Source organism: Oncorhynchus clarkii, chromosome 2 (genome assembly GCF_045791955.1).
Source record: "Oncorhynchus clarkii lewisi isolate Uvic-CL-2024 chromosome 2, UVic_Ocla_1.0, whole genome shotgun sequence".
NCBI classification, from domain to species: Eukaryota; Metazoa; Chordata; class Actinopteri; order Salmoniformes; family Salmonidae; genus Oncorhynchus; species Oncorhynchus clarkii.
Window position 1 is genome coordinate 18,546,611 of NC_092148.1, and position 24,355 is coordinate 18,570,965.

The window sequence follows — 24,355 nt, forward strand, 5'->3', positions numbered from 1 at the left end:
GGGATGTGTAGAGGATAGAGGGGTGAACTGATAACACAGATGATGGATAGAGTGCTCTGGTTGCAGGTGGTGTATATGATGCGAGTAGGGCCTAGTGTTTTCCTTGATCACGTGACCTGGACAGGAAGAACTCTGTCCCCTTGTTAAACACAGGACCCTGGTCTGATGGTAATGAAGAACTCCTTGACCTAAATATGTCATGGATTTGGAGTATATGGGGCTGAACAGATACTTCTGGATCGACCCACAAATCAAGTCTGTCTGTGTTCATCTGTCTGTCACTGACGGTGTGTGTCCATCTGATTTTCCAGATGCTGGTGACCACCCCTGAGAAGTGGGACGTGGTGACCAGGAAGAGCGTTGGAGACGTGGCACTGTCCCAGATTGTAAAGCTCCTCATCCTGGACGAGGTGCATCTGCTACACGAGGACAGAGGACCAGTTCTGGAGAGCCTGGTGGCCAGGACACTACGACAGGTTAGTCCCTCTCTGTCTCAGCATAAGTCTCTAAAAAATATAAATATATATTGGTAGCACTGGTGCTCCCAACTTTAAAAGTTAGTAGCACAAAATAAAATGTAGGAACACCAGAAAAGCAAAATTGATTTGAGATAAAGCCTGTATTGGGCATATATTAATGATATCTACTTTTAAAGCACATGGTGTGGCTAGAAACTATAACCCTTTAAAGACTTTGGTTATTGTCAATTATTATATATATGTATTTAACCTTACTTAAACAGTAACCTATCCAACATTAACCTATTAAAAGCAGTTAACAATGAGGTTTGTGCAGTAGGCTATAGGCCCAATACATTATCACTGCATATTGGCTATGCTTGAATTTACCTGCCAATGTTGTTCTTCTCAGATGATTTAAGTATTTCAAAACGTATGGTTTATGATCACACCGGTTCTAGATCAGTTGTTGTATTACTTGTGAGGCCCAGCTGAGTGAGCATACATTTTAATAATGTGCTTTTTTATTTATTTCACTGGACTGATGGTCAGTTTCAGCGGGGGGGCAGCAGAGGGTCTGCCTCTCACCATCCCTCTGCTCTCCCTCCCTCCGCTGAGACTGACTGTGACCAAAAAGGGGACGTCATTCAGCTGATGGTGAAACTCATGTCTCATGCTCAAATTCATGTTACTCCTATGACCAGTGGAAGTGAAATATTCCTCCATATAAAAATTGACACAAGCCACTAATAATAACAATGCAAGCATTTCCATACACTTTGCTGCTCATCCATTGCAGCTGCCGTGCTGGTTGAAATGCGAGTGGAAGAAGGGAGAAGCTCATTTAATGGCGTATAAAAGTGTTCAATAAAAAGTGGTTACAGTGTTGAATAAAACTGTAAACGTGAACTCACTTTGCTCTCTAGTCATGGTTTTAAAATCTCACAGTATCAATTTAGCAGGGCATCGACTGCAGACACGGTAATCTGAGCCATCCGATTGGCCAGCTGTAGGCCTATAGGTGCACTTGATTTGCTCTCCGTGCTGGCGAGTATGGCACTCGGAGGCAGCGGCACAGCGAAGGCGAATCATAACAATTATTCTGGGTGATCACATGGTTTTGCAGTCTTACTGGTGCCCCCCAAATAAAATTCCAGGTCGTACAGCAAAATATTTTCGAGCATATGCGACCAAAATGGTCGCACTTTAGAGCCCTGGTCCCAGCCCTTATCCTACCTTGTCCCCTCCCACCACACTAGCCTGGTGGTCAGCCCACTCCGACAGGTCAGTCCCTCCCTCTATCATTACACTAGGGTCTCCTCACCATGGTGAACATTATGCACAAGGACATTCATATTAATATTAGTACAACAGAGTCATTCTCATTCAACCATATCAGGTTTCTGTCATTGTTAAACATTGTAAGGGTTTGGTCTAGTCTTGGTTTGTGGAGCTGTGTGTTTACCTCAGTCAGAGTCAGTGATTTAGCTTTAGTTAGCCTGTCTGTCTGTGGGCTGTGCTGCCTGTGCTTTGTGTTTCTGCGTCTGAGTGGGATGCCTGATTCCCTCTTATGATGATTGACAGCGTCCTGCGCAGGGATCAGTCCGGCCGTTTGGGATATTAGAGTGATTATGCAAATTTAGACAGCCTGGGAAATGGGAGCCATCGTTCCGGAGTGTCCCGCAAACGTGCTCCATTGTGATGAGCTAGCGTCAGGTGTCAATCCCAGCCAGGGAGGAAATGAATAAATGGAGCGGGGATAGAGAGATGCATGGTAGGAATTTTCACGGTCTCCTAGGTGACGAGGGATTGGAATGTTTCTTTTTTTCCATGGGCAGACACACACATCAATATACCAAAATGAATGTTCAAATATTAATGATAGACATAAAAGTTGGAGATGAAGAGACCGATCAGAGAGGGGAGAGACTGAGAGAAGGATACTGACAGGATATATTGCTGCTTTTTTATTTATTTATTTATTTTAGTGTGCTGTGACGTCGGGGACCTCTGGGTGGGTAAGGTTAACCGCCAGGTAATTGAAAAGCAGTCTGTACGTCTGACCGCTGTTGACTCCGTTCACAGCCTATTCATGTGCAGCTCTAGCTGCTGTCACTGGAGAAGGGCTGAGGGAGTGTCCTGTGAGGCCACACCCCTACCTAGAGACTCTCCTAGACCGCACACTGCTGCCTCTTTGTCTGTCTCTTCGCGTTTCTCTAGGGTGTTATAAACACTATAACTAGCGTTTGTCACAGAGCCGTGGGCTGTTATGAAGGCATATAACATGTCTTATAATGCATTATGACTATTAATTTGGCCTATACACAGGCAGGTACTTCAGAGGCAGTGTGTTTAGTTTTTTTTGCACATAAAATCCAAGATGGATCCAACCGTCCTGAGTACCACAGCAGAAATGTCTTTGCTGTGTTTCTCCAGCCAGCGTTTGTAATTAAGGTGTTTGTGCCGTACTGGAGCCAACAGTCAACAGCACATTGGAAGGTGTCTTTAAGACACTGTGAATTATTGATTGGCGCACAGTAAGCAAGATTGTCGCCTCTGGAAGTACAAAAAGGAGTCCACCTCATCAATTAAACATGACGAGGTAGAGAGGAAACAACACAAGAGTTCTCCGAAAGAGAAGGACAGGGTCTTTAGTTCTCTGGTTTCCAAGAAGAGACAAATCAGTCAGAGCACAGACCGCACTGCAGACACTGGGCTCTGTTGTAGAGCCTTCCAGGGAAGTCTGTGGGGGTCCAGTAACCCTGAAGTTGTGGTCTGTGGTTGCTCTACAAGTCTTCAGGCCTCAGCCACAGTCATAACCCACACATCATATCTCATATATGATCATATCAATATTTAGGTTAACCATCAAAGTTGCGGTAACTTTGATCCAGAACACACAGGAGTACATGGAACAACCAGACTCCAGAATGATATGTGCTTCAGTGAGACGGTGAGGAAGGGTGATGGTGTGTATCTTTATTGAGAAATGACAAGCTTAGATGGACATATAAACCAGGCCACAGTAGAGAAATCCACCATATCTTATTCCTCCTCAACTGAACCCACAAATATAGACACATAAGAAAGCGGAGTCTTTATGGTTCACTCTTTCTCCCTCCCAAAGATGTTCAGTAATTGCGTTTTTTCTTCTTTTTTTGGAAGTCAACATACTTAGCATCCATTCCTACCCACAATACTCCAGGAGTTGAAGGACCCCAAACCCATTGCACATATTCCCCCAACCCTAACTACACACACACACACACACACAAATAAACTCTCACACGCGCACACACACATCCCTCTTGTCCAATTACCGCTACACCTGACAGGCTAACCTAATTGTTAGTGTTTTCTGCTGGAGGAACCACGGCTGGTGCTCCTGACACAGGAGGAACAGGGTGCTTAAGTTCACATCTTTTAACCTCATGAATATGGAAATCTCTGCCTCTAAATTAAGTCGAGGCTCTAAAGGATGTTTTATTTTCCTCCTTTCTCTTTATGTAAATTTAGGATGATCACTGAAGCAGTTATCACATGTGATGTTTTGCTTGTCAAAGTTTTGGTTTATTTCATTTTCTCCCGTCGTCAGGTAGACTCACTCCAGGCTTTATATTGCTCCGGAGATAAACATTTGGTTATTACCTGCATTTTAAAACCCGTTCATCACTGGAGGCATTAGTGTGGAGGGCTCTTTGGTAAAGTATCATAGATGCAGAAGTGTTGAAAACTGTATAATGAACTATCGCTGATCATGGGAAAAAGCTCAGGGAAAGCAGCCTCCCTCGAGAGCCCATTAAGTGAGAGTAATGGAGAAATGGTGTGTGTAAGAAGCCCACTATCCACTCAACCAGGCTGACTTGGGCACTGTTAATGAACATAATGTGTATCTACAGTATGGGCCGCTTTGTTACCACTGTGCTGACACAGTGCTGTGTGTGTGTTAGGCTGGTCCGGGCCAGGACTATCGGCTGCCAGGGATTGGCTGGGCCCTATCTTGATAGAGGGTATAGACGGGTACTGCATCACATTAAAAGCCTTACCAATCTTCCCTGTCACACTCACCTCAGGAGGCAAGGAGATGGGCCTCTCACACATACACTCACGCTCTCTCCCTCACTGCTCTCTGTCTGCATCTGTCTGTTCTCTCTCCCTCGATGCTCTCTGTCTGCATCTATCTGTTCTCTCCCTCGCTTCTCTCTGTCTGCATCTATCTGTTCTCTCTCCCTCGCTTCTCTCTGTCTGCATCTATCTGTTCTCTCCCTCGCTTCTCTCTGTCTGCGTCTATCTGTTCTCTCTCCCTCGATGCGCTCTGTCTGCATCTGTCTGTTCTCTCTCCCTCGCTTCTTTCTGTCTGCATCTGTCTGTTCTCTCTCCCTCGATGCTCTCTGTCTGCATCTATCTGTTCTCTCCCTCGCTTCTCTCTGTCTGCATCTGTCTGTTCTCTCTCCCTCACGCTCGCTTTCTTTCCCATTCACATTCTCTCTCCCACACACACAGACAAACCTACACGGTCTTTCTCTCTCTGAAGTGTTTGCACGTAGCCCACCTCTCGTGTAAGACAGCACTTCTCTCACTTCTTCCCTGTCGAAGAGACTGGTGTAGGGAAGCGTCCAGGTTTGATCCAAATCACCTACTGAAATCACTGTGTCATGACTGGTGAAGTCCAGTCGGATTGTGATGTCATCATTGTGGGACTTTGCTGTAAGATGTCCATTCAGAGTATGTCATCATGATGTGACCTTTGACCTTGGTGTGGGTTTATTCCAGGTGGAGTCAACCCAGAGTATGATCCGTATCCTGGGTCTGTCGGCCACGCTGCCCAACTACCTGGACGTGGCCTCCTTCCTCCATGTCAACCCCTACATCGGACTCTTCTACTTCGACAGCCGCTTCAGACCCGTGCCCCTCGGACAGAGCTTCGTCGGCATCAAGACCACCAACAAGGTGACCACATACACACACACACACACACACTGCTAACACGCATCAAGCTGACCATACTGCCAGAACTCGTGTCTTTAGCAGGGCCAGGAGTTTTGTTTTACCACGTTCATCTGAATCATTTGACCTGGTCAAACGTAGGGGAAAGGGGATACCTAGTGAGTTGCTCAACTGAATGCATTCAACTGAAATGTGTTTTCTTCATTTAACCCAACCCCTCTGAATCAGAGGATAGCAGTTGTTGTTGGGAGGTAACTGCCTTGCTCAAGGGCAGAATGACGGGTTCGATTCGAACCAGCGACCTTTCGTTTACTCGGCCAATGCTCTTAAACAGTTCTAACACAACTAATATGTGTTTCTCTCAGATCCAGCAGCTTCATGATATGGAGGAGGTTTGCTATGAGAAGGTTCTGGAGCAGATCAGAAATGGACATCAGGTAAGGCTCTCTGTACTGTACTGTGTGTGTGTGTGTTAGTCTGTCTCCCTCTCCAGCCCCCAGCTGACTCACTCCCCCCAGCTTCCAGAGTTGTGGATTCATCCATTTCCACTTAGCCCCATTTGCGCTGTGTTTTGAGTTCCCAGTCCAGCCTGCTGGTTCTGTCTGTATCCCCTTAACATATACCCACACACCTATGCGAACAACACGTACACACACTTGGGCACACCACGAGCGCGTACACACACGTGTGTGTGTGTGTGTGTACACATTGTCTCATTCAAACACACACAGTGCACAAGTAAATGAATCTACACACAGTTTGCCTGCAGTCAATACATGTTTTTAAAAGGATCTGAAATACTGTACCAGGTTCTGGTATCTGAATTGGAAAATGTGGTTTGTGTTTTCAGTCTCACAGTCGGCGAGTCTAGATGTGATGTCATCTTTCTGTCTGTGGGTCACAGCCCTGAAACCAAAACTCTCCAATAGGGAGCATCTGTCTAGGCTCCATATTAAATTGTCAGAAATGGCTGTGACATATATTAATTTCATCTGGGAGGGTGATAGATGGAATTGTCTGGATGAAGCCCCCTGGCCCTCCTGTGCTGGGGTTTCAGCCCGGCAGACGGAACTTTAATAAGCTTTCAAACCAGCAGTTACCGTGGACGCTTCCCTCCTCACAGCTCTGCACTGATAAAACAGCTTCAATAAATAAAAGTTTGCTGCAGTGGGCCCACAGCAAGGGGATGGAAGAGACGCCAGGCTAGGTTACGCTGCTCAATCTGTGCTAACTCCTGCTTAGTATAGGTAACCCTGCAGAAAGAGTTTTAACTTGAGGCTTATTAATATAATAGACTGTTTGATGATGTCACATGGACATATTGTGTGTGTGTGTGTGTGTGATGTACAGCATCACATTAAGAGAATGTTTCACTTCATCTGGCGTTGCTGCCGCAAGTCATTTCCAAACCCCAGACATTCTGTAATTTCTTAAGTCACTGTGCTGAGGAGATGAAACTATCCAGCTAGGCCCTGCTGCTGCTGCCTTCAACATGGCTGAATGATGACACATTAGACTTGAAGAGAAAGAAAATACGTTTCAAGCTGACATTTCAAAAATGTTTTGAACTTGTAATGCATCATAATTAGAGGTCGACCGATTCTGATTTTTCAACGCCGATACCGATTATTGGAGGACCAAAAAAGCTGATACCGATTAATCGGACGATTTACATTTTTTGAATTGATAATAATGAAAATTACAACAATACTGAATGAACACTTATTTTAACTTAATATAATACATCAATAAAATCAATTTATCCTCAAGTAAACAATTTGGTTTAAATAATGCCAAAACAAAGTGTTGGAGAAGAAAGTAAAAGTGCAATATGTGCTATGTAAGAAAGCTAACGTTTCAGCACCTTGCTCAGAACATAAGAACATATGAAAGCTGGTGGTTCCTTTTAAAATGAGTCTTCAATATTCCCAGGTAAGACATTTTAGGTTGTAGTTATTGTAGGAATATTTAGGACTAATAAATAGGACTATTTCCTGAAGTTTGACTGAAGTTTGAAACGCTATTAGCGCGCGTTAGCTAGCTAGCCATTTCCCTTCGGTTACACCTGCCTCATCTCGGGAGTTGATATGCTTGAAGTCATAAACAGCGCAATGCTTGACGCACAACGAAGAGCTGCTGGCAAAACGCACGAAAGTGCTGTTTGAATGAATGTTTACGCGCCTGCTTTTGCCTTCCACTGCTCAGTCAGATACTTAGATACTTGTATGCTTGTATGCTCAGTCAGATTATATGCAACGCAGGACACGCTAGATAATATCTAGTAATATCATCAACCATGTGTAGTTAACTAGTGATTGATTGTTTTTTTATAGGATAAGTTTAACGCTAGCTAGCAACTTCCCTTGGCTTACTGCATTCGCGTAACAGGCAGGATCCTTGTGGAGTGCAACGAGAGAGAGGCAGGTCGTTAATTGCGTTGGACTAGTTAACTGTAAGGTTGCAAGATTGGTTCCCCAAGCTGACAAGGTGAAAATCTGTCGTTCTCCCCCTGAATGAGGCAGTTAACCCACTGTTTCTAGGCCGTCATTGAAAATAAGTATCTGTTCTTAACTGACTTGCCTAGTTAAATAAAGGTATAAATATATATATATATATATATATATATATACATTGCCTTGCGAAAGTATTCGGCCCCCTTGAACTTTGCGACCTTTTGCCACATTTCAGGCTTCAAACATAAAGATATAAAACTGTATTTTTTTGTGAAGAATCAACAAGTGGGACACAATCATGAAGTGGAACGACATTTATTGGATATTTCAAACTTTTTTAACAAATCAAAAACTGAAAAATTGGGCGTGCAAAATTATTCAGCCCCTTTACTTTCAGTGCAGCAAACTCTCTCCAGAAGTTCAGTGAGGATCTCTGAATGATCCAATGTTGACCTAAATGACTAATGATGATAAATACAATCCACCTGTGTGTAATCAAGTCTCCGTATAAATACACCTGCACTGTGATAGTCTCAGAGGTCCGTTAAAAGCGCAGAGAGCATCATGAAGAACAAGGAACACACCAGGCAGGTCCGAGATACTGTTTTGAAGAAGTTTAAAGCCGGAATTGGATACAAAAAGATTTCCCAAGCTTTAAACATCCCAAGGAGCACTGTGCAAGCGATAATATTGAAATGGAAAGAGTATCAGACCACTGCAAATCTACCAAGACCTGGCCGTCCCTCTAAACTTTCAGCTCATACGAGGAGAAGACTGATCAGAGATGCAGCCAAGAGGCCCATGATCACTCTGGATGAACTGCAGAGATCTACAGCTGAGGTGGGAGACTCTGTCCATAGGACAACAATCAGTCGTATATTGCACAAATCTGGCCTTTATGGAAGAGTGGCAAGAAGAAAGACATTTCTTAAAGATATCCATAAAAAGTGTTGTTTAAAGTTTGCCACAAGCCACCTGGGAGACACACCAAACATGTGGAAGAAGGTGCTCTGGTCAGATGAAACCAAAATTGAACTTTTTGGCAACAATGCAAAACGTTATGTTTGGCGTAAAAGCAACACAGCTGAACACACCATCCCCACTGTCAAACATGGTGGTGGCAGCATCATGGTTTGGGCCTGCTTTTCTTCAGCAGGGACAGGGAAGATGGTTAAAATTGATGGGAAGATGGATGGAGCCAAATACAGGACCATTCTGGAAGAAAACCTGATGGAGTCTGCAAAAGACCTGAGACTGGGACGGAGATTTGTCTTCCAACAAGACAATGATCCAAAACATAAAGCAAAATCTACAATGGAATGGTTCAAAAATAAACGTATCCAGGTGTTAGAATGGCCAAGTCAAAGTCCAGACCTGAATCCAATCGAGAATCTGTGGAAAGAACTGAAAACTGCTGTTCACAAATACTCTCCATCCAACCTCACTGAGCTCGAGCTGTTTTGCAAGGAGGAATGGGAAAACATTTCAGTCTCTTGATGTGCAAAACTGATAGAGACATACCCCAAGTGACTTACAGCTGTAATCGCAGCAAAAGGTGGCGCTACAAAGTATTAACTTAAGGGGGCTGAATAATTTTGCACGCCCAATTTTTCAGTTTTTGATTTGTTAAAAAAGTTTGAAATATCCAATAAATGTCGTTCCACTTCGTGATTGTGTCCCACTTGTTGTTGATTCTTCACAAAAAAATACAGTTTTATATCTTTATGTTTGAAGCCTGAAATGTGGCAAAAGGTCACAAAGTTCAAGGGGGCCGAATACTTTCGCAAGGCACTGTATATATATTAAATCCAATAAAAAAAATGGCAAATCGGCGCCCCCCCCAAAACTTGAAATCGGCCCTAATTAATTGGCCATTCCGATTAATCGGTCGACCTCTAATCATAATGCATCATGTAAAATGTGCTACAACATATTCAGCACAGCTTTGGTGGCTCTCCTGTCTCACAAACTCATTTGACTGCTGCTATTGGACAAACTATACTTACTGGAATATACATTTGAATCCCCCTTCCAAAGATCTATTTCTCTCTGTGTGTGTCCAGTGAATGTTTGGTAGTGACGTAGTGGTAAAAAATATTGTGTGGGTAAACTGATCGGCGGGTACAGTGACATTTTCTGAGACGCATTATGATACATTACATTATGATACATTACATCACATTAGGATACATTACATTAGGATTCATTACATTGGGATAACCCGGACGACGATAGGCCAATTGTGCGTCGCCCCATGGACCTCCCGGTCGCGGCCGGCTGCAACAGAGCCTGGGCTCGAACCCAGAGTTTCTGGTGGCACAGCGATGCAGTGCCCTAGACCAGTGCCCTAGACCACTACGCCACCCGGATTACATTACATTATGATACATTACATTATGATACAGTGACAGAGGAGGGATGACACTTCTGAGCTCTGCAGCAGAACCGGAATCAATGGTGGCACATTATCTGTTATGAGGCTCCCTCTGTGACTGGTACAAAGACAGAGGAAGGCCCTTCAGGCCTGTACTCACACACACAGACACACACACACTCACACATGGATATTAACATGCTATCTCTTATCTCCTCTCCCACTGTCTCTCATATTCTCTCTCCCTCCCTCCTCTCTCTAGTCCCTTTATAGTGTCCTTAAAAGACAAGGGGGAAGTAGGTAGGGAGGGAGGGAGGGAGGGAGAGTCCTTTGCCTCCATCTCATAACTGTCTTGTATTTCTGTTATTGATTGTTTTGTCCGTGGTATTGACTGTTTTACAAGGGCAGACTGAGTGTAATAGGAAAATGACAGCCCTTCTCTGTCCTTTTAACAAAAGATTAAAATGGCATCGTGACCTTCTTCTGTTCTCATACAGTACAGCAGGAGAGAAGTATCTGCAATCACAATGGATCTTTAGTGTGGCAAGGAACAGCACTGCACAGTAGTGCTTTTAGATGAAAGAGGAATGTTGTAGCGAACAGTATGGGCTGACCTCTACCTCTATTTCTCTGTGTTTTGACCTTTGACCCCAGACTGATCTGTGTCTGTGTTCTCTGTGTCTTCCAGGTGATGGTGTTTGTCTATACTCAAGACTGACTTCTCTCCGTCCTCTGTGTTTTCCCCTTTGACCCAGACTGACCCGTGTCTCTGTTCTCTGTGTGACCCAGGTGATGGTGTTTGTCCACGCTCGTAATGCCACGGTGAGGACAGCCATGGGGCTGATCGAGATGGCTAAGAACCGGGGAGAGTCTTCCTTCTTCCAGCCAGACCATGGACCTGACTACGGCCAGTGTGAGAAATCAGTAAGGAACATACGTTGGTTTATTTCTGTTTCAGGTGAGGAGTAACTACTGGTTAGGAGTAGACCTGGGTTAGGAGTAGACCTGGGTTAGGAGTAGACCTGGGTTAGGAGTAGACCTGGGTTAGGAGTAGACCTGGGTTAGGAGTAGACCTGGGTTAGGAGTAACTGCTGGTTAAGAGTAACTGCTGGTTAAGAGTAACTGCTGGTTAAGAGTAACTACTGGTTAGGAGTAACTGCTGGTTAGGAGTAACTGCTGGTGAAGAGTAGACGTGGGTTAGGATAAAAACTAGTTAGGCGTAAGTACTGGTTAGGATAACTACTGATTAGGTGTAACTACTGGTTAGGAGTAGACGTGGGTTAGGAGTAACTACTGGTTAGGAGTAGACATGAGATAGAGTTGGCTGCAGGGATTGTCAGGACCATCTGAGTCTTTACATGGAGCACAGGTACAGTGTGCCAGGGTTAAGAGGCTTACATGAGTTCACGTTAGATAAAGGTAATCTATGTTACTGTACCTGGACACACACACTAATCACCATTCTTCTAGACAGTGTTGACTCAATTCAGTGCACCACTGCTGTAGACTGTTACTCCTACCCCTGTCTATCGTGATAGTGTTTGAGTGTAATAAAGTTACTGTAACTATAGACTCCAGTCTACGGGAGTGTGTACTAAAGTAACTGTATCTGTAGACTCCAGTCTACTGGAGAGTGTACTAAAGTTACTGTAACTATAGACTCCAGTCTACTGGAGAGTGTACTAAAGTTACTGTATCTGTAGACTCCAGTCTACTGGAGAGTGTACTAAAGTTACTGTAACTATAGACTCCAGTCTACTGGAGAGTGTACTAAAGTTACTGTAACTATAGACTCCAGTCTACTGGAGAGTGTACTAAAGTTACTGTAACTATAGACTCCAGTCTACTGGAGTGTGTACTAAAGTAACTGTATCTGTAGACTCCAGTCTACTGGAGAGTGTACTAAAGTTACTGTAACAATGGACTCCAGTCTACTGGAGAGTGTACTAAAGTTACTGTAACAATGGACTCCAGTCTACTGGAGAGTGTACTAAAGTAACTGTATATGTAGACTCCAGTCTACTGGAGAGTGTACTAAAGTAACTGTATCTGTAGACTCCAGTCTACTGGAGAGTGTACTAAAGTTACTGTATCTGTAGATTCCAGTCTACTGGAGAGTGTACTAAAGTAACTGTATCTGTAGACTCCAGTCTACTGGAGAGTGTACTAAAGTAACTGTATATGTAGACTCCAGTCTACTGGAGAGTGTACTAAAGTAACTGTATCTATCGACTCCAGTCTACTGGAGAGTGTACTAAAGTAACTGTATCTATCGACTCCAGTCTACTGGAGAGTGTACTAAAGTAACTGTAACTATAGACTCCAGTCTACTAAAGTAACTGTATCTGTAGACTCCAGTCTACTGGAGAGTGTACTAAAGTAACTGTATCTATAGACTCCAGTCTACTGGAGAGTGTACTAAAGTTACTGTATCTGTAGACTCCAGTCTACTGGAGAGTGTACTAAAGTTACTGTAACTATAGACTCCAGTCTACTGGATAGTGGACTAAAGTAACTGTATATGTAGACTCCAGTCTACTGGAGAGTGTACTAAAGTTACTGTATCTGTAGGCTCCAGTCTACTGGAGAGTGTACTAAAGTTACTGTAACTATAGACTCCAGTCTACTGGAGAGTGTACTAAAGTAACTGTAACAATGGACTCCAGTGTACTAAAGTTACTGTGTGTACTGTAAAGTGGCTGTGCGCTCCTAGGCTGGCTCTCCTCTTTGGCTCAGGCTACAGACAAACACCGTTATTTATGAGCATTTATTCATGAGATTTAAAGGAGAGGAAAGTGAGAGAAATTGAGGTCAGGCACCTCTTTAGAGTGGGTTCCTAGGGGGAGAGCTGTAAACAAAGAGGAAGGATGTGTGTGAGAGTCAGAGAGGCCCGCTCTGCCCCCGTAGATACCATGAACAAACTTTACAGCACTCAGATACAGGCCAATTAACAGGCCAGGGAAGTGAAGTGGAGCTCTGTCACTCGGCGTGTGTTGTCTAAGTGTTTTATCTACTGGGTGTTTGACTGCCTTCTACTTTTGCTGTGAATGAGAACAGCACAGGTGTTGAATGTGCTTGAGGAGGACAGTACTGATATTTAACCTGTAGACCATGGAGTAGACTTCTGGTTGAAGATGAAGACCGAGGCGGGCAGACAGACCGGCGGGCAGGCAGACAGACCGGCAGGCAGACAGACCGGCAGGCAGACAGACCGGCAGGCAGACAGACCTGCAGGCAGACAGACCTGCAGGCAGACAGACTGGCAGACCGGCAGGCAGACTGGCAGACCGGCAGGCAGACTGGCAGACCGGCAGGCAGACAGACCTACACACCTACAGATGTACACAGACAGTCTAGTTTATGGTGTGTAGCCATAAAATGTGAAATTAGCATGCTATAGCCATTTAAATGGATCTCTGTGTGTGTAGCTTGGCCCATGCTCTAGTCCAGTTGGACCCAACCAGACTCACTATTTCTTGTCCAGGTAGAGGAGCGTATGAACAGAACCTGCTGGTAAGAACCTGCTGGTCATGATTGACTGTAGCCATGGGCTCAGGATGAGTAGAATCAATCACACAGGACAGGGATCAATAGACAGCCGCGCGCACACACACACACACACACACACACACACACACACACACACACACACACAGACAAGTGTCAGGGTTGGCCTGCTGCCCCCTCAGTGATTTCTGAAAGTCACTCTGCTCCTCTCCACCTCACACTACTCTACCACTGGGGCTACGGCATGGACCGCATTCTCACTGTGTGTGTCTTTTTGTGTGTGCGTGCATGTGTTGTGCGCACACACACTCTTAATTAATGGTGTGTGTGCACGGAGAGTACACAGGGGTGTATCTGCAGCAGTCCTCACAGGACGACGGTTAGTCAGACTGTATGTCTCTCCGTATTGAGAGAGAGAGAGAGAGAGAGAGAGAGAGAGAGAGAGAGAGAGAGAGAGAGAGAGAGAGAGAGAGAGAGAGAGAGAGAGAGAGAGAGAGAGAGAGAGAGAGAGAGAGAGAGAGAGAGAGAGAGAGAGAGAGAGAGAGAGAGAGAGAGAGAGAGAGAGAGAGAGAGAGAGAGAGAGAGAGAGAGAGAGAGAGAGAGAGAGAGAGAGAGAGAGAGAGATGAGGCAGAGTGATAAATCTACTAACCTTTCCTTTATTCCTCGGGGCCAACCCAAGATTGATGTGCCTCTAATCTTCCCTCCTATTTATATGGGGAAATGTATAAATATACAAATCATATCACTTTTCACGCTTTGTAAATCCGCAAATACACATGAGAGATTATGTTGTGGCCTGGTTTGACAGAATGGATATGAATTAGTTGAAGATAGTGTGTGTGTGCCTGGGAATATACATATTTAATTGTGTGTAGCACAATAATACACTTAATTATCTGTTGTTTATGATACGTGTAAGACATCAGAAAAAAATAGACATCAGAAATAGACAATAGACATCAGACAGCAGAAATAGACATCAGGAATAGACAATAGACATCAGAAAGCTAAACAACTGTAAAGAGGACTGTGTGCTCCTGTTGAGCTGTGAATTCGACCCTCAGTACAGATGGGGCTGCAACACTGACACTAGTCAGTGATACAGTAAAATACAATTATTGTTACGTTCGTTTGATTTCTGATGTTAACCTTTAAATAGAGTAAACCCACGATTATAGCTGGTTGTTCCATGGTTTATACAGTATATGATTAAAGCTGGTTGTTCCATGGTTTATACAGTATATGATTAAAGCTGGTTGTTCCATGGTTTATACAGCATATTATTAAAGCTGGTTGTTCCATGGTGTATACAGTATATGATTAAAGCTGGTTGTTCCATGGTTTATACAGCATATGATTAAAGCTGGTTGTCCCATGGTTTATACAGCATATGATTAAAGCTGGTTGTTCCATGGTTTATACAGATTAAAGCTGGTTGTTCCATGGTTTATACATTATATGATTAAAGCTGGTTGTTCCATGGTTTATACAGCATATGATTAAAGCTGGTTGTTCCATGGTTTATACAGATTAAAGCTGGTTGTTCCATGGTTTATAGAGCATATGGTTAAAGCTGGTTGTTCCATGGTTTATACAGCATATGATTAAAGCTGGTTGTTCCATGGTTTATACAGATTAAAGCTGGTTGTTCCATGGTTTATACAGTATATGATTAAAGCTGGTTGTTCCGTGGTTTATTCAGCATATGATTAAAGCTGGTTGTTCCATGGTTTATACGGTATATGATTAAAGCTGGTTGTTCCATGGTTTATACAGTATATGATTAAAGCTGGTTGTTCCATGGTTTATACAGCATATGATTAAAGCTGGTTGTTCCATGGTTTATACAGTATATGATTAGAGCTGGTTGTTCCATGGTTTATACAGATTAAAGCTGGTTGTTCCATGGTTTATACAGTATATGATTAAAGCTCGTTGTTCCATGGTTTATACAGCATATAATTAAAGCTGGTTGTTCCGTGGTTTATACAGTATATGATTAAAGCTCGTTGTTCCATGGTTTATACAGATTAAAGCTGGTTGTTCCATGGTTTATACAGATTAAAGCTGGTTGTTCCATGGTTTATACAGTATATGATTAAAGCTGGTTGTTCCAAGGTTTATACAGTATATGATTAGAGCTGGTTGTTCCATGGTTTATACAGTATATGATTAAAGCTGGTTGTTCCATGGTTTATACAGTATATGATTAAAGCTCATTGTTCCATGGTTTATACAGATTAAAGCTGGTTGTTCCATGGTTTATACAGATTAAAGCTGGTTGTTCCATGGTTTATACAGCATATGATTAAAGCTGGTTGTTCCATGGTTTATACAGATTAAAGCTGGTTGTTCCATGGTTTATACATTATATGATTAAAGCTGGTTGTTCCATGGTTTATACAGCATATGATTAAAGCTGGTTGTTCCATGGTTTATACAGATTAAAGCTGGTTGTTCCATGGTTTATAGAGCATATGATTAAAGCTGGTTGTTCCATGGTTTATACAGCATATGATTAAAGCTGGTTGTTCCATGGTTTATACAGATTAAAGCTGGTTGTTCCATGGTTTATACAGTATATGATTAAAGCTGGTTGTTCCATGGTTTATTCAGCATATGATTAAAGCTGGTTGTTCCATGGTTTATACAGTATATGATTAAAGCTGGTTGTTCCATGGTTTATTCAGCATATGATTAAAGCTGGTTGTTCCATGGTTTATACGGTATATGATTAAAGCTGGTTGTTCCATGGTTTATACAGTATATGATTAAAGCTGGTTGTTCCATGGTTTATACAGCATATGATTAAAGCTGGTTGTTCCATGGTTTATACAGTATATGATTAGAGCTGGTTGTTCCATGGTTTATACAGATTAAAGCTGGTTGTTCCATGGTTTATACAGTATATGATTAAAGCTTGTTGTTCCATGGTTTATACAGCATATGATTAAAGCTCGTTGTTCCGTGGTTTATACAGTATATGATTAAAGCTCGTTGTTCCATGGTTTATACAGATTAAAGCTGGATGTTCCATGGTTTATACAGATTAAAGCTGGTTGTTCCATGGTTTATACAGTATATGATTAAAGCTGGTTGTTCCATGGTTTATACAGTATATGATTAGAGCTGGTTGTTCCATGGTTTATACAGATTAAAGCTGGTTGTTCCATGGTTTATACAGTATATGATTAAAGCTGGTTGTTCCATGGTTTATACAGTATATGATTAAAGCTCGTTGTTCCATGGTTTATACAGATTAAAGCTGGTTGTTCCATGGTTTATACAGATTAAAGCTGGTTGTTCCATGGTTTATACAGATTAAAGCTGGTTGTTCCATGGTTTATGCAGTATATGATTAAAGCTCGTTGTTCCATGGTTTATACAGATTAAAGCTGGTTGTTCCATGGTTTATACAGTATATGATTAAAGCTGGTTGTTCTATGGTTTATTCAGCATATGATTAAAGCTGGTTGTTCCATGGTTTATACGGTATATGATTAAAGCTGGTTGTTCTATGGTTTATACAGTATATGATTAAAGCTGGTTGTTCCATGGTTTATACAGCATATGATTATAGCTGGTTGTTCCATGGTTTATACAGATTAAAGCTGGTTGTTCCATGGTTTATACGGTATATGATTAAAGCTGGTTGTTCTATGGTTTATTAAGCATATGATTAAAGCTGGTTGTTCCATGGTTTATACGGTATATGATTAAAGCTGGTTGTTCTATGGTTTATACAGTATATGATTAAAGCTGGTTGTTCCATGGTTTATACAGATTAAAGCTGGTTGTTCCATGGTTTATTCAGCATATGATTAAAGCTGGTTGTTCCATGGTTTATACGGTATATGATTAAAGCTGGTTGTTCCATGGTTTATACAGTATATGATTAAAGCTGGTTGTTCCATGGTTTATACAGATTAAAGCTGGTTGTTCCATGGTTTATAGAGCATATGATTAAAGCTGGTTGTTCCATGGTTTATACAGCATATGATTAAAGCTGGTTGTTCCATGGTTTATACAGATTAAAGCTGGTTGTTCCATGGTTTATACAGTATATGATTAAAGCTGGTTGTTCCATGGTTTATTCAGCATATGATTAAAGCTGGTTGTTCCATGGTTTATACGGTATATGATTAAAGCTGGTTGTTCCATGGTTTATACAGTATATGATTAAAGCTGGTTGTTCCATGGTTTATACAGCATATGATTAGAGCTGGTTGTTCCATGGTTTATACAGTATATGATTAGAGCTGGTTGTTCCATGGTTTATACAGATTAAAGCTGGTTGTTCCATGGTTTATACAGTATATGATTAAAGCTCGTTGTTCCATGGTTTATACAGCATATGATTAAACCTCTGTTCCGTGGTTTATACAGTATATGATTAAAGCTCGTTGTTCCATGGTTTATACAGATTAAAGCTGGTTGTTCCATGGTTTATACAGATTAAAGCTGGTTGTTCCATGGTTTATACAGTATATGAATAAAGCTGGTTGTTCCATGGTTTATACAGTATATGATTAGAGCTGGTTGTTCCATGGTTTATACAGATTAAAGCTGGTTGTTCCATGGTTTATACAGTATATGATTAAAGCTGGTTGTTCCATGGTTTATACAGTATATGATTAAAGCTCGATGTTCCATGGTTTATACAGATTAAAGCTGGTTGTTCCATGGTTTATACAGATTAAAGCTGGTTGTTCCATGGTTTATACAGCATATGATTAAAACTGGTTGTTCCATGGTTTATACAGATTAAAGCTGGTTGTTCCATGGTTTATACATTATATGATTAAAGCTGGTTGTTCCATGGTTTATACAGCATATGATTAAAGCTGGTTGTTCCATGGTTTATACAGATTAAAGCTGGTTGTTCCATGGTTTATAGAGCATATGATTAAAGCTGGTTGTTCCATGGTTTATACAGCATATGATTAAAGCTGGTTGTTCCATGGTTTATACAGATTAAAGCTGGTTGTTCCATGGTTTATACAGTATATGATTAAAGCTGGTTGTTCCATGGTTTATTCAGCATATGATTGAAGCTGGTTGTTCCATGGTTTATACGGTATATGATTAAAGCTGGTTGTTCCATGGTTTATACAGTAAATGATTAAAGCTGGTTGTTCCATGGTTTATTCAGCATATGATTGAAGCTGGTTGTTCCATGGTTTATACGGTATATGATTAAAGCTGGTTGTTCCATGGTTTATACAGTAAATGATTAAAGCTGGTTGTTCCGTGGTTTATACAGTATATGATTAAAGCTCGTTGTTCCATGGTTTATACAGCATATGATTAAATCTCGTTGTTCCGTGGTTTATACAGTATATGATTAAAGCTCGTTGTTCCATGGTTTATACAGATTAAAGCTGGTTGTTCCATGGTTTATATAGATTAAAGCTGGTTGTTCCATGGTTTATACAGTATATGATTAAAGCTGGTTGTTCCATGGTTTATACAGTATATGATTAGAGCTGGTTGTTCCATGGTTTATACAGATTAAAGCTGGTTGTTCCATGGTTTATACAGTATATGATTAAAACTCGTTGTTCCATGGTTTATACAGATTAAAGCTGGTTGTTCCATGGTTTATACAGATTAAAGCTGGTTGTTCCATGGTTTATACAGATTAAAGCTGGTTGTTCCATGGTTTATGCAGTATATGATTAAAGCTTGTTGTTCCATGGTTTATACAGTATATGATTAAAGCTGGTTGTTCCATGGTTTATACAGGTTAAAGCTGTTTGTTCCATGGTTTATACAGATTAAAGCTATTTGTTCCATGGTTTATACAGGTTAAAGCTGTTTGTTCCATGGTTTATACAGATTAAAGCTGGTTGTTCCATGGTTTATACAGATTAAAGCTGGTTGTTCCATGGTTTATTCAGATTAAAGCTGGTTGTTCCATGGTTTATACAGATTAAAGCTGGTTGTTCCATGGTTTATACAGATTAAAGCTGGTTGTTCCATGGTTTATACAGCATATGATTAAAGCTCGTTGTTCCATGGTTTATACAGTATATGATTAAAGCTGGTTGTTCCATGGTGTATACAGCATATGATTAAAGCTGGTTGTTCCATGGTTTATACAGTATATGATTAAAGCTTGTTGTTCCATGGTTTATACAGATTAAACTTGTTGTTCCATGGTTTATACAGATTAAAGCTGGTTGTTCCATGGTTTATACAGTATATGATTAAAGCTGGTTGTTCCATGGTTTATACAGTATATGATTAACGCTGGTTGTTCCATGGTTTATACAGCATATGATTAAAGCTGGTTGTTCCATGGTTTATACAGTATATGATTAGAGCTGGTTGTTCCATGGTTTATTCAGCATATGATTAAAGCTGGTTGTTCCATGGTTTATACGGTATATGATTAAAGCTGGTTGTTCCATGGTTTATACAGTATATGATTAAAGCTGGTTGTTCCATGGTTTATACAGCATATGATTAAAGCTGGTTGTTCCATGGTTTATACAGTATATGATTAGAGCTGGTTGTTCCATGGTTTATCCAGATTAAAGCTGGTTGTTCCATGGTTTATACAGCATATGATTAAAGCTCGTTGTTCCGTGGTTTATACAGTATATGATTAAAGCTCGTTGTTCCATGGTTTATACAGATTAAAGCTGGTTGTTCCATGGTTTATACAGATTAAAGCTGGTTGTTCCATGGTTTATACAGTATATGATTAAAGCTGTTTGTTCCATGGTTTATGCAGTATATGATTAGAGCTGGTTGTTCCATGGTTTATACAGATTAAAGCTGGTTGTTCCATGGTTTATACAGTATATGATTAAAGCTGGTTGTTCCATGGTTTATACAGTATATGATTAAAGCTCGTTGTTCCATGGTTTATACAGATTAAAGCTGGTTGTTCCATGGTTTATACAGATTAAAGCTGGTTGTTCCATGGTTTATACAGCATATGATTAAAGCTGGTTGTTCCATGGTTAAACAGATTAAAGCTGGTTGTTCCATGGTTTATACATTATATGATTAAAGCGTTGTTCCATGGTTTATACAGATTAAAGCTGGTTGTTCCATGGTTTATAGAGCATATGATTAAAGCTGGTTGTTCCATGGTTTATACAGCATATGATTAAAGCTGGTTGTTCCATGGTTTATACAGATTAAAGCTGGTTGTTCCATGGTTTATACAGTATATGATTAAAGCTGGTTGTTCCATGGTTTATTCAGCATATGATTAAAGCTGGTTGTTCCATGGTTTATACAGTATGTGATTAGAGCTGGTTGTTCCATGGTTTATACAGTATATGATTAAAGCTGGTTGTTCCATGGTTTATACAGCATGTGATTAAAGCTGGTTGTTCCATGGTTTATACAGTATGTGATTAAAGCTGGTTGTTCCATGGTTTATACAGATTAAAGCTGGTTGTTCCATGGTTTATACAGATTAAAGCTGGTTGTTCCTTGGTTCATACAGATTAAAGCTGGTTGTTCCATGGTTTATACAGGTTAAAGCTGGTTGTGCCATGGTTTATACAGATTAAAGCTGGTTGTTCCATGGTTTATACAGATTAAAGCTATGCGTAATAAATGGATTGCATATAGATGTACTTATGCTATGTCAACAAACGCTATAGTCTTCTAATTGTTAAAGTATTTACAAATGCCTTATTAAGACATTAATAAGCAGAACATAAAATGAAGTGTTAGCAAAGGACCTCCAGAGTAGTAGTTGAGCTCTCTCCTCCATTGTCCTGCTGTCCTCGTGTCTGTCTCTTTGTCCGTGCCCCTGTTAGTCTTGTATTAGTGGGGAAGGGAGCACGAGGTTGATTCCACTCTAAGCCCACACAGAGATAATGCATGACTTATTTGTGCTGGGAAATTGGCCCACATTAATATTTATAGGTGATTTTTAATCTCCCGTATGCATATGTAGTGGAGTATACAGCACCTCTAAGGTCAGTTATATAATTTGGCATTATTTATCCTCCCTTTTAAAAGTCAAAAGTGATTCCAGTATATTTTCTCTCTCATAATGTTCATTAATTGACGGGGGTTGAAGAGGCTGTCAATCTAGCTTAGATATCTTAATGCAGCCACTAGAATAAAGAGTGCTGCTGGAATAATGGTTATTTATTGAGCTAGTTCATCATGTCTATCAGAGTGAAAGAGGCAAAGTTTCTCATTAAGTGGAACATTTGAATGGTCAGACCATCTGTTGGCCTGTCCATACTACTTTTGAAAAGGGTTCTCTCACATGTGTGTGCACATGTAATATGTGTGTGTGTGTGTGTGGTGTCAGTGTACGAGTGCATGGTGAGTATGCCTGTGTGAGAACTCCACCCATACTGAGGAGCCCACTAGCGTGTCCTCTCCAGTTTGATGGGTCCTCTCTGTGAGATGAAAGGTGCTCTGTCACAGCGACCCAGCACCAGAGAACAGTACAGTGGCTCAGCTGTGGGGATGAAGAGCCACCTAGTGGCCAGGTTAGGGTACAGCAGGATAGGACAGCTCTCCTCCGCACCTCTTTTGGGTTAAGTCCCAAATGGCACCCTATTCCCTATATAGTGTATTACTTTTGAGCCCAGTGAACCCAGATTGAGCTGTTTTAGAGTCATGGCCATGAGTCCATCATGGCTTTAGAGCCATCTGTTCTAGTCAGTGAAGTGGTGTCTATGGCATGTACACCAGTATGTATGTCTATTGTAGGTCTATTGTATGGTGCTGAGAGCCAGTTTGAGTCAGTATAGCTGTAGACAGGGTGGTTTACTGCTTGTTTTAGTTTGAGATGTTGACTTGTATCGAAGGCCAACCTCATTTAGTGGAGAGGTACTGAGAGGTGCTGATGATCTAGTGTAGACTGCAGACAGGAAATAGACATTTCCGATGGATGGATGGATGGATGCCCATTGATGTGGATGAAAGGATGATGACTGTCTCTCTCCTTCTCTCTTATCCAGCCCTCTCTCTTCCTCTCCCCCTCATCTTGTTTTTTTTATCTCTCTCTCACTCTGGAGTCTAGGGGGGGTGTGGCGGTGGTGAAGTGTGGTGGTGAAGTGTATCTTTCATCTTCTGCACTGTACTGTATCTTTGATGGGGTTTCATGTCCTGTTGCGTTGACAGGGTGTCTGTCGGAGGGAAGCGTTTAGCTCTGTAGACGTTCAGACGCGGCGGAGACGCTAGGCCACCTGGGACTCCACGCCGCCCGCCTGCCGATACACAAGACCTCAACTCGCTCATTAATGTCTATATTTGCCTTCGTTTGGGGCTATTTTTACACCGCCGATGATCTTATGAACATGTCTGAGTTGCCGTGACGATCTGTCACTACTGTACGCCCAAGCTGATAGCGCAGACTAAAGAGTGATAAACTGCAATGAGACAGAAACACACTCAGAGAAAACACACGCACACACAGTCGGATACAGGTAACACACTCAAACACTGACAACCACAAGATGACTGGATGTGTAATACAGTGCTGTAGATAAATAGACAGACGGGTGAAAGAAAAATACTGCAAAGGAAAATACACATTTTAGTGTAAAAGCTCATTTGCAGTCTGGTAGCCTGAGGGACCGGTCTAACATGTAACCGTGGTCATGCATACCAACCCACTCTCTCTCATCGTCCTGTTAATTGCTACATCATCAGGTTGTAAAAGGCTGAGTTGAGTGTGTGGTTCCGCTGTGCCTCCCACCGTGTCCCTCTGAGAAAACAAAGAACTGCTGTCACACACTGGCTGCTTGGCTTTCATCTCTCTCTCTCTCACTCACTCACTCACTCACTCACTCACTCACTCACTCACACGCATGTAAGCACATAACACACTGTAAACACATGCCACAAACACACCCCTCCACCCCATACATCGACCTACATACTGTTTATACTGTACTGGATGTACTGTACCCAGCAGAAATGTTTTGGTCAGACACACAAAGGGAGAGAAAGAGCAAGAACGATAGGGGGAAAAAAGTGCGATGGGTAAAGAGTAGAGTGTGAGTAAGTGGCAGCTCCTCCACCCACTCAGTCTGTCAGCTCCTCCGCCCACTCAGTCTGTCAGCTCCTCCGCCCACTCAGTCTGTCAGCTCCTCCGCCCACTCAGTCTGTCAGCTCCTCCGCCCACTCAGTCTGTCAGCTCCTCCGCCCGCTCAGTCTGTCAGCTCCTCCGCCCGCTCAGTCTGTCAGCTCCTCCGCCCGCTCAGTCTGTCAGCTCCTCCGCCCGCTCAGTCTGTCAGCTCCTCCGCCCGCTCAGTCTGTCAGCTCCTCCGCCCGCTCAGTCTGTCAGCTCCTCCGCCCGCTCAGTCTGTCAGCTCCTCCGCCCGCTCAGTCTGTCAGCTCCTCCGCCCGCTCAGTCTGTCAGCTCCTCCGCCCGCTCAGTCTGTCAGCTCCTCCGCCCGCTCAGTCTGTCAGCTCCTCCGCCCGCTCAGTCTGTCAGCTCCTCCGCCCGCTCAGTCTGTCAGCTCCTCCGCCCGCTCAGTCTGTCAGCTCCTCCGCCCGCTCAGTCTGTCAGCTCCTCCGCCCGCTCAGTCTGTCAGCTCCTCCGCCCGCTCAGTCTGTCAGCTCCTCCGCCCGCTCAGTCTGTCAGCTCCTCCGCCCGCTCAGTCCGTCAGCTCCTCCGCCC

At 42.4% G+C, this 24,355-nt stretch overlaps 1 protein-coding gene across 1 annotated transcript in view; it reads left to right on the forward strand.

Annotated features, from left to right (window-relative positions):
* Nucleotides 1-24,355, forward strand: part of LOC139423666 (activating signal cointegrator 1 complex subunit 3) — a 164,670-nt gene that overhangs the window by 76,595 nt on the left and 63,720 nt on the right. The window contains exons 11-14 of the mRNA XM_071175278.1: nt 312-476; nt 5,232-5,408; nt 5,771-5,842; nt 11,022-11,156. Coding sequence (XP_071031379.1) covers nt 312-476; nt 5,232-5,408; nt 5,771-5,842; nt 11,022-11,156 — 549 coding nt within the window. The remainder of the gene's footprint in view (nt 1-311; nt 477-5,231; nt 5,409-5,770; nt 5,843-11,021; nt 11,157-24,355) is intronic.